The sequence below is a fragment of the Rhinopithecus bieti genome, unplaced genomic scaffold, assembly GCF_001698545.2.
Source record: "Rhinopithecus bieti isolate Rb0 unplaced genomic scaffold, ASM169854v2 scaffold_8760, whole genome shotgun sequence".
NCBI classification, from domain to species: Eukaryota; Metazoa; Chordata; class Mammalia; order Primates; family Cercopithecidae; genus Rhinopithecus; species Rhinopithecus bieti.
In genome coordinates this window covers 2,149,208-2,160,537 of record NW_016806225.1, presented here as the reverse complement: position 1 = coordinate 2,160,537, position 11,330 = coordinate 2,149,208, and the positions used below count along the sequence as shown (strand labels likewise).

At 49.5% G+C, this 11,330-nt stretch overlaps 1 protein-coding gene across 1 annotated transcript in view; it reads right to left on the bottom strand.

Moving 5' to 3' along the window:
* The window catches only part of LAPTM4B (lysosomal protein transmembrane 4 beta), an 83,975-nt gene extending 79,684 nt beyond the window's left edge, over positions 1-4,291 (bottom strand). Inside the window, 3 exon segments of the mRNA XM_017875302.1 lie at positions 3,748-4,136; positions 4,139-4,171; positions 4,174-4,291. Coding sequence (XP_017730791.1) covers positions 3,748-4,136; positions 4,139-4,171; positions 4,174-4,291 — 540 coding nt within the window.
* Between the last annotated feature and the right edge of the window lie 7,039 nt (positions 4,292-11,330).

Here is an 11,330-nt window from a genome sequence, read left to right as displayed (position 1 = left end):
CGACAGAATAATTTTGTATTTTTATTAGAGACGGGATCTCACCATGTTGCCCAGGTTGGTCTATAACTCCTGACCTCAAGTGATCTGCCTATCTCAGCCGCCCAAAGTGCTTACAGGTGTGAGCCTCTGTCCCCGGCCTTTTTTTTTTTTTTTTTGAGAGAGAGTTTCACTCTGTCACCCAGGCTACAGTGCAGTGGCACAATCTTGGCTCACTGCAACCTCTGCCTCCCGGGTTTTACGCCATTCTCCTGCCTCAGCCTCCCGAGTAGCTGGGATTACAGGCCTACACCACCGCGCCTGTCCAATTTGTATTTTTAGTAGAGACGAGGTTTTACCACGTTGGCCATGGTTAGTCAGGCTGATCTCGAACTCCTGACCTCAGATGATCTGCCCGCCTCGGTCTCCCAAAATGCTGGTTGTCCAGGCTGGAGTGTAGGGGTGCAATCATAGCTCACTGCAGTTTCGAACTCCTGGGACTCAAGCTGGGACTACAGGTGTGGGCCACCACACCTGGCTAATTTTTAACTCTCTACTTTCTGATAACTGACTCCATTCCATACAGATTGCTGGCTGAGAGAAGGGGTTAGGACAAACTAGGGAAGGTGCCTCGTTTTACAGTGGTCCTGCTCCCTAGTCACACAACACTATCTTTAAAAAGTTCACGAGGCCGGGCGCGGTGGCTCAAGCCTGTAATACCAGCACTTTGGGAGGCCGAGACGGGCGGATCACGAGGTCAGGAGTTCGAGACCATCCTGGCTAACACGGTGAAACCCCGTCTCTACTAAAAAATACAAAAAAGCTAGCCGGGCGGGGTGGCTGGCGCCTGTAGTCCCAGCTACTCGGGAGGCTGAGGCAGGAGAATGGCGTAAACCCAGGAGGCGGAGCTTGCAGTGAGCTGAGATCCGGCCACTGCACTCCAGCCTGGGCGACAGAGCGAGACTCCGTCTCAAAAAAAAAAAAAAGTTCACGAATATCAAAGTTTTGGACAACCAGAGTGAGTTATAGAGAAACGCCACACTCTGAGACGAATTCAGGAGTCCTTTATCAGCCGGCGACCCAGAGACAGCTAGTGCTCAAAATTCTCTTGGCCCCAAAGAAGGGGCTAGATTTTCTTTTATACTTTGGTTTAGAAAGGGGAGGCGGGGGAGTCCAGTTAAAACAATCTTACGGAAGTAAAGCAGGCAAAAAGTTAAAAGGATAAATGGTTACAGGAAAGCAAACAGTTCCAGGTGCAGGGGTTTTAAATCTATCACAAGGTGATAGACGCGGGGCTTTGGGTGCTATTAACTGGGCGAATTCCTGGGAACTGCGGATATGGCTTGCCACAGTGTCTTATCAGTTAATTGCATTCTTGGATGCGCTGGGAGTCAGCTTGCACAAGTTTAAGTCCGTGAGGAAGGGGGGTGGCTAAGGGGCTGCAAGTGAAGGCGCCAAGATGGAGTCTGTCTGGCTCTCTTAGCTAAGGGAGAGTCAGTTCAGGTTAGAACAAGGTAGGGTATCACAAAATTATATTCAAAGGTCTAAATGAAACTCACTACTTAAAAAAAAAAATCAAATGGCTTACATTGCTTTGTGAAATGCAAAAGACTATTTATAAAGATTACCAGTACTTAAGCAAGGTTTCCCAGAAATAGGGTTTACCTAAAGCAACATTTTTATTCACATCTGCTAGAAAGCTTTCTAATTATCTTTCAAAAGGCCATTTATTTCCAAACGCTAAGACAAGCACACCAATAACTACTTTCCACAGAGAGCGTGCTCAAACAGTAGACAAAGCATGCTGAGTACTCTTGTATCACACCAACATTGTCTGGCTGGATTACAGCCAACAAAAGGGCTCAAGTAGGATTTATCTTTCCTGTAGATCACGTAGTACATTTGCCTAATGCAATGCCCTAGATTTCACAAATTACATTCACTGATGTACTTGCAAGTCGGCAGATTTGAACATTTTCAAGGAAGGCAGACACTTGTATAAAAGTCTGTCTTGATCATCAATAAAAGCACCAATTATTTTGAGCCACCTACTATCCTTTTGCTATAATTTTTAATTTCGGGTAAATAATTTCTTGGCTTTCAGCAAAGTCGAGGTTTAGCTAATACGCTGATGTTCCACCTGTATTTACGCTGCACAGTAAGAACCCACACACGCTAAATATGTTTGAAATATTTTCAGGCCAAAAATTTATATTGTGTGGCCATGATAGGCACTGACTAAAGGAAACTTGAAACTATAAATAGCACAGTGAACACCATATGCCTGGGGTGAAATGTTTTGCTTAAAATGGTACAAGGAAGGGGTTCACAGTTAAGACAAAAAGTCCATATTCTATCCAAAATGGGCCCAATAAACAAACCACACACACACACACACACACACACACACACACCCAACTCATTAAAGAGATAATTTTTCTCTGCCAGGCGCGGCGGCTCACTCCTGCCTGTAATCTCAGCACTTTGGGAGGCCAAGGAGGGCGAATCACGAGGTCAAGAGTTCGAGACCAGCCTGACCAACATGGTGAAACCCTGTCTCTTTTTGTAAAAATACAAAAAATTAGCTGGGCATAGTGGCGGGTGCCTGTAATCCCAGCTACTCGGGAAGCTGAGGAAGGAGAATCGCTTGAACTAGGGAGGCGGAGGTTACAGTGAGCTGAGATCGTGCCACTGCACTCCAGCCCGGGCCACAGAGTGAGGCTGTCTCAAAAAAAGAAAAAAGAAAAAAAAAACCTCACTGAAAAAAGTTACATATGCCATTTATCTACCATTTTCAGGGCATTTCCTCGCGATGCAGTGGTATTCACTGCAAAGCAGCTCGGGTCTAACTCTCCATCATGATGTCACAAAACCCAAAATGCAGTAGAATCCGACTCAGTGCTGGGGCAGTCTAGGGGTGCCAACAACCAGTGCAGTACCAGCAGGTGCAGGGCAAGACTCCATCAGGTTTCCTCACTACCTCTGAAAATCACTGCTCCTCATACAAAAAAAGACTTTAAAAGTTCCAATCAGGAAAAAAAATGCCAGATTTGCCTGCTAAGTCTGTCAAGAAAAGGTCCCAGAATCAACTGTCCATGGGCAGGAAAAATGTGGGTGGAAAATGGCTTCCCCGGGCAGATGGAAATGCAGTAAATCACACTCACATCCCTCCCTGGAGTAAGGGCGTTAAAACATGGTTGGGGGGAGGGGAACCTATTCACAAGAGGATGCCAAGAACCCCCAACCACTTCAACTCGGGATCCGAACGTGCGACGGCGTGAAAGCGCAGGCCACCCTAGCGGAGACGCGGCCAGGGAATGAGCACTGACAAATCCGCAACCCTGACCACACAGTTGCAAAATATGCGCCGTCCCCTCCGGGACAGCCGTAGCCGTCCGCAGCCGTCGAAACACAAAGCCCACGGGCTTTAAGAAGAAAGGAAACACGTGCTCGGCAGATAAGCTCAGAGTTTCTCGGCCCCGGGTGCGCCCTACGCGACGCCGCAGAGCTGCGCGGAAGCTTGAGACCGGCGACCGAACCACCTGGGCGCCAAGGCTCGGGTGCGGCCCTCCGCCCCGCGCCCCTTGCCTCCCCCACTGTCGGCGCTGGCCCAGCGGGAGAAGCGCGGACGCTGCACCCAGAGAATTAAGTTTCTAATAATACAACTTTAGGCGGATGAGCGCGCCTCACCCCACCGCGAGGCCGGGCCAGACGCCCAGCTCCGGGCGCGGAATCAACCCGGGGGTCCGGGGCCGGGTGCGCCGCGCTCACCAGATACCAGACGCCAAGCAGGATGGTGCCGGTGCGGACATGGCAGCACAAGCAGCAGCTGTTGGAGTAGAACCGCGTCCAAGGCGCGACCATCTTCATCGCTCCGGGCGCAGTGGCGCGAGCGCGCGCCCAAGTTTTCAGGGAGCGTCGACCGCCTCGCCTGGGGCCCGCCTCGCCTGGGGCCCGCCTCGCCTGGGGCCCGCCGCGCCGCTGCTGCCGGCTCCTCCGCCGCTCCGGCTCCCGGCCCGCTCGCCCGTGCGCCCGCCGGCCTGTCTCCTCGATCCCCCGAGATCTCCTAGCGTCTGCCGCGTCCGGACCCTGAGCTCGGAAGGCGGCAGCCGCGGCGGCAGGGGCGGGGAGGGGGCGGGGCGGACTCGGCCATGTGACCAGGCCCGTGACGTCATCGCGGGCTCCAGCCAGCTGCGGGAGCAGCGAGCCCCGGGTGAATAAATCCATCAGCGTGCACCCTCGGGCGGTCTGCTAGTCGGCCATGAGTGGAGGTCCCGGCCTTCCCTCTTTCATCTGGCCATTCGTGTAACTGCATTCCGGAGTCGAGATTCTTTTAGTCTAGTTCCTTGTGGTTTTCTTCCCTTCTACTTCTTTTTTTTTTTTTTGGAGAGGGAGTCTCACTTTTGTCGCCCAGGCTGGAGTGCAGTGGCACGATCTCCGCTCACTGCAACCTCTGCATCCCGAGTTCAAGCGATTCTCCTGCCCAACCTCCCGAGTAGCTGGAATTACAGGCGCCTGCCACCAGACCCGGCTAATTTTTTGTAATTTTAGTAGAGGTGTGGTTTCACCATGTTGGTCGGGCTGATCTGGAACTCCTGGCGTCAAATGATCCACCCGCCTCCGCCTCCCAAAGTGCTGGGATTACAGGCGTGAGCCACCGCACCCGGCCCCCTTCTACTTCTGTCTTGCAGGTAATCGATACAGCTCCTATCACTCTTATCTTGCACGAGAGGAAGGAAAACTGCGCGGTGCTATTCCAGTCAATTGCAGTACTTTGAACCACCACCGACAGCAATTTGTCTCCGCTTCCCAGCTCAATTACTGTGGTAGTAATCTTTCCCCAGAAAATAGGATGTATGTCAAGGACATCCTTGCTGTGCTTCAGGTAGCATTTTTAATCATGAGTGCAGCTCTAAAGATTCAGCCCCAGCCTGGGCAACATGGGGAAACCCTGGCTCTACAAAAAATACCAAAATTGGCTGGGTGCAGTGGCTTACGCCTGTAATCCCAGTGAGAGACAGGACTAGTGAATTTTCTGGGGCGACTAAGAATTCCTAAACCTAGCTGGGGAAGGTGACCGCACCCACCTTTAAACAGGGGGCTTGTAACTCAGCTCACACCCGACCAATCAGGTAGTAAAGAGGGCTCACTAAAATATCAATTAGGCTAAAAGCAGGAGGTAAAGAAATAGTCAAATCAGCCGGGCGCGGTGGCTCAAGCCTGTAATCCCAGCACTTTGGGAGGCCGAGACGGGCGGATCACGAGGTCAGAAGATCGAGACCATCCTGGTTAACACGGTGAAACCCCGTCTCTACTAAAAAATACAAAAAACTAGCCGGGTGAGGTGGCGGGCGCCTGTAGTCCCAGCTACTCGGGAGGCTGAGGCAGGAGAATGGCGTAAACCCGGGAGGCGGAGCTTGCAATGAGCTGAGATCCGGCCACTGCACTCCAGCCCGAGAGACAGAGCGAGACTCCGTCTCAAAAAAAAAAAAAAAAAAAAAAAAAAAAAAAGAAATAGTCAAATCATCTAATCCGCGACCACAGGGGGAGGGACAATGATTGGGATATAAACCCCAGGCATTCGAGCTGGGAGTGGGCAACCCCCTTTGGGTCCCCTCCCACTGTATGGGAGCTCTGTTTTCACTCTATTAAATCTTGCAACTGCACATGCTTTTGGTCCATGTTTATTCCACCACAAGCTGAGCTTTCCCTCACTGTCCACCACTGCTGTTTGCTGCTGTCGCAGACCCGCAGTTGACTTCCACCCCTTTGGATCTGGCAGGGTGTCCCATGCGTTTCTGATCCAGCAAGGCACCCATTGCGGCTACCGTTTGGGCTATAGGCTCACCATTGTTCCTGTGCGGCTAAGTGCTGGGGTTCGTCCTAATGGAGCTGAACACTAGTCGCTGGGTTCCACGGTTCTCTTCCGTGGCCCACAGCTTCTAATAGAGCTGTAACACTCACTGCATGGCCCAAAGTCTCATTCCTTGAAATCCGTGAGGCCTAGAACCCCAGGTCAGAGAACAAAAGGCTTGCTGCCATCCTGGGAGCGGCCGCCACCATCCTGGGAGCTGTAAGAACAAAGACCCACCCATAACACCAGCACTTTGGGAGGCCAAAGGCGGGCGGATCACCTGAGGTCGGGAGTTTGAGACCAGACTGACCAACATGGAGAAACCCCATCTCTACTAAAAATACAAATAAAATTCGCTGGGCGTGGTGGCGCAGGCCTGTAATTCCAGCTACTGGGAAGGCTGAGGCAGGAGAATTGCTTGAACCCAGGAGGCGGAGGTTGCCGTGAGCCGAGATCGCACCATTGCACTCCAGCCTGGGCAACAAGAGCGAAACTCCGTCTCAAACAAAACAAAACAAAACACAAAATTAGCTGGGCTTGGTGGCACGTGCCTGTGGTCCCAGCTACTCCAGGGGCTGAGGCGGGAGAATTACCTGAGCCAGGGAGTTCGAGGCTGCAGTGAGCTGTGATTGTGCCACTACACTCCAGCCTGGGCGATGGCAGTGAGACACTTCTCAAAACAAAAAAAGAAACAGTCATCCAACCAGTTACACAAGGCCTCTGCAAGACACAACACAGTGTTAGAGATAGTGAAAGATAGTTCTATGCTTTGGAGGAGTTTATTTCCTCCCAACTCGTGTTTCGTCTAGAAACGCCCTTGTCTGGGGTTAGCCTATGGACTACTGTCAAAGCCAAGAATCTGAGATAAGTTAGATTATTAGCACGGGTGAAAGTTTTATTTCCGACATGGAGCAAAAAAAAAAAAAAGATTCAATCTAAATTTCCTAAGATCAGGCTAAATAGGAAGAAAGATACTGTTAAAACTATTCAATTACAAATCTGGTTAGTTTTAAAAGGCTTTAAAGCTGCAACTTTCTTACTATGTAGCTTTATCCTGGAACCAAGAGCCATCCCTACCTTGTCAAGCCTAAGCCCTTAATCAGAAATGATAAGTAACATTATTTGGGGAGTTAATCAGAAAACCAAACAAAAGCTCCATTTTGTTTTGTGTTTTCCTTCTTCTTCTTCTTCCTCTTCCTCTTCTTCCTCTTCTTCTTCTTCTTTTTTTCACGTGGAATTTCGCTGTTGTTACCCACGCTGCAGTGCAATAGCGCGATCTGGTCTCACCACAACCTCCGCCTCCCGGGTTCAAGCAATTCTCCTGACTCAGCCTCCCAAGTAGCTGGGATTACAGGCATGCGCCATCACGCCCGGCTAATTTTGTATTTTTAGTACAGACTGGTCATGTTGGTCAGGCTGGTCTCAAACTCCTGACCTCAGGTGATTCACCCGCCTCAGCCTCCCAAAGTGCTGGCATTACAGGTGTGAGCCACCTCACCCAGCCTTGTTTTGTGTTTTCACTACAAAATTCTGGTTTCTTCAAGTTGAATAATGAAGAACAACAACAAAAATTCTGGTTCCTTTCACATTGGAGATCATTTTCTCTGTGAGATCTTCCATTTAAAATTTAATTATGCCCACGGCCACTTTTTAAAATATATGTGTATATACTAGTCAAGTGCAGTAGTGACCACAGGGAAAAGAGTAGAACAAGGAGTTCCATCTGTAACTGATCATGAACAATCAATTGAGATAACTCACTACCTTCAGACAATCAGCCTTTTTTTTTTTTTTTTTTTTTTTTTGAGACGGAGTCACGCACTGTCACTGGGCCGGAGTGCAGCGGCACGATCTTGGCTCACTGCAACCTCCGCCTCCCAGGTTCAAGCGATTCTCCTGCCTCAGCCTCCCAAGTAGCTGGGATTACAGGTGCCCACCACGACCAACTAATTTTTTGTGTTTTTAGTAGAGATGAGATTTCACCATGTTGGCCAGGCTGGTCTTAAACTCCTGATCTCAGGTGATCTGGCCGCCTCGGCCACCCAAAGTGCTGGGATTACAGGTGTGTGCCACTGCGCCCGGCCCACAGCCACTTTTTTTTTTTTTTTGAGACAGAGTCTCGCTCTGTCGCCCAGGATGGAGTGCAGTGGCATGATCTGGGCTTACTGCAAGCTCCGCCTCCCAGGTTCATGCCATTCTCCTGCCTCAGCCTCCCCAGTGGCTGGGACTACAGGCGCCAGCCACCACACCCGGCTAATTTTTTGTATTTTTAGTGGAGACGGGGTTCCACAGTGTTAGCCAGGATGGTCTCGATCTCCTGACCTCGTGATCCGCCTACCTCGGCCTCCCAAAGTGCTGGGATTATAGGCATGAGCCACCGCGCCCGGCTACAGCCACTTTTAATATAGGACAAGCATTTGTGCTCCGAGAAAGAACAGAGACGTGATCAGAATGGGAAATGGTATCTTGAAAGAGACTTTTTCAACAATTAAACTCCCAGCAAGCTCCCATAGTTACCGTCCCTTTTTCACTCCCCACCAGAATTTCATATTCATTAGGCAAATCAATCATTGATTAAAGGGAATTTTATATTTTAGAAATCTTACTGTTCAAAATCTGAACTTACAGACAGTTGCCAAATTTCTCTAGATAAGAAAATAAAGAAGGGCCGGGCGCGGTGGCTCAAGCCTGTAATCCCAGCACTTTGGGAGGCCAAGACAGGCAGATCACGAGGTCAGGAGATCGAGACCATCCTGGCTAATACCGTGAAACCCCGTCTCTACTAAAAAATACAAAAAACCAGCCGGGCGACGAGGCGGGCGCCTGTAGTCCCAGCTACTCGGGAGGCTGAGACAGGAGAATGGTGTCAACCCGGGAGGCGGAGCTTGCAGTGAGCTGAGATCCGGCCACTGCACTCCAGCCTGGGCGGCAGAGCAAGACTCCGTCTCAAAAAAAAAAAAAAAAGAAAAGAAAATAAAGAATAGAGGAAAGCTAACTGGAGAACAAAACAAAGAGGAGAGAAAAATGCCTTTGCAGTTAAAGTTTATTAAATAAAGCTTAGTGTCAATGTCTTTGGAGTTGTACTTGTTTGAGTGCAAGAGAGTATGGGAACTGGCTTCAAAAGGTCAAATGAAACTGCCTTTGCAAAATTATAACTAAGGAAATTATGACAAGTGAAAGACATCAGATCTAACCAACTCTATCTTGCCTCTAATCTCTGAACTGTCCTTGTCCATTCCTGGGCATAGGCCGAACTAGACTTAGGAAGGAATTTAGTTTATAGTTTAAATAATAGCCCCTCCCAAAAGCTAAACTGTCCTTGTGAAATGAATAAAAGGCCACCAGCTACCGAGTTAGAATGAGAGGGATTGGAATTCTAAATATTACCAGCCACTATACTGGAGGTTGTAAGATTCGCAACTTCAACAATTATTCTTAAAGGTAACATCAGTGTTGAGAACCTAAGATCCGCCTTTTGAGATGTCTTTTCAGGTTTTTGTATTTCTAACAACCGGATTGCCCCACCTAGACCTGCCAATCAGTTCTGTGCCCCCAACCCAGGAACTGACTCAGCATAAGAGAACATCTTCCACGCCCTCTGATTTCATCCTGGAGCCAACCAATCAGCCCTCCAGATTCACTGGCCACCCCTCCCTACCCACCAAATTATTCTTTAAAACCCTGATCAAGGCCGGTCACGGTGGGTCACTCCTGTAATCCCAGCACTTTGGGAGGCTGATGTGAGTGGATCACCCGAGGTCAGGAGTTTGAGACCAACCTAACCAGCATGGCGAAACCCCGTCTCTACTAATAATACAAAAATTAGCCTGGCGTGGTGGCGGGCACCTGTAATCCTGGCTACTTGGGAGACTGAGACATGAGAATAGGGAGGCTGAGCCATGAGAATAGCTTGAACCCAGGAGGCAAAGGTTGCAGGGAGCCGAGATCGCACCACTGCACTCCAGCCTGGGGAACAGGGTGAGGACTCCGTCTCCAAACAAACAAACAAAAACAAACCCTGACTTTCAACCAGCCTTCCACGCAACCAGTTCTGCATGAATTATTCTTTATTGCAATTCTCCTGTTTTGATAAATTGGCTCTGACTAGGCAGCGGGCAAGGTGAACCCCTTGAGCAGTTATACTGAGGCTTCCCAAGGAACTTAGTCACAGTTGGGTTATTCTTTTCATTTTTTTGTTGGGGGGGTGGGTGGCATTATTTTCAAACAACCACATATTTAACTGACATACTGATTGCGATAGTAGCGTTACTTAGAAAAGTCACCTGGTTGGCCAGGTGTGGTGGCTCACACCTGTAATCCCAGCACTTTGGGAGGCAGAGGTGGGCGATCACGAGGTTAGAAGATTAAGACCATCCTGACCAACATGGTGAAACCCCGTCTCTACCAAAAATACAAAAAAATTAGCCGGGCGTGGCAGCCCACGCCTGTAGTCCCAGCTACAGGCGACAGAGAGAGACTCTGTCTCAAAAAAAAAAAAAAAAGTCACCTGGTTTTAGGCCTGGCGCAGTGGCTCACGCCTGTAATCCCAACACTTTGGGAGGCCAAGGCAGGCGAATCACCTGAGGTCTGGAGTTCGAGACCAGCCTTACCAAGATGGAGAAACCCCATCTCTACTAAAAAAAAAAAATACAAAAAATTAGCGTGGTGGCACATGCCTGTAATCCCAGCTACTCGGGAGGCTGAGGCAGGAGAATCGCTTGAACCCAGGAGGTGGAGGTTGCAATGAACTGAGATCAAGCCATTGCACTCCAGCCTGGGCAGCAAAAGCGAAACTCCGTCTCAAAAAAAAAAAAGAAAGAAAAGTCACCTGGTTTTCTGTTTGTTTGTTTGTTTTGAGAAGGAGTCTTGCTCTGTCACCAGGCTGGCGTGCAGTGGTGCGCGCGATCTCGGCTCACCACAACCCCCGCCTCCCAGGTTCAAGTGATTCCTCCTGGGTTCAAATGATTCTGCCTCAGCCTCCCAAGTAGCTGGGATTACAGGCATGCACCACCACACCCAGCTAATTTTTGTATTTTTAGTAGGGACAGGGTTTTACCATATTGGCCAGGATGGTCTCGATATCTCGACCTCTTGATCTGCCCGCCTTGGGCTCCCAAAGTGCTGGGATTACAGGCATGAGCCACCATGCCCAGCCTGTTTGTTTTGAGAGACAGGGTCTCATTATGTTGCCTAGGCTGCTCTCAAGCTCCTGCTGTCAAGTGATCCTCCTGCCTCAGCTCCCCAAGGTCTTAGGATTATAGACATGAGCCACTCTGCCTGGCACCACACTGTTTCTTTTCTGCCAGAACTAAGGATGACAGCCCCCATAACCTTGGTAAGGTTTCTTACAGTTCACTCACACCGCCCCCCTCATTCTTCACTGGGGCCTTCCTTACCAGATTTTAAACACTTCTCACTTTTAGGACTTTAGGACTTGCAGCCTCTTTGTCACCCAGGCTTGTCTTTTTCCTTTTTTTTTTTTTTTTTTTTTTTTTTTTTT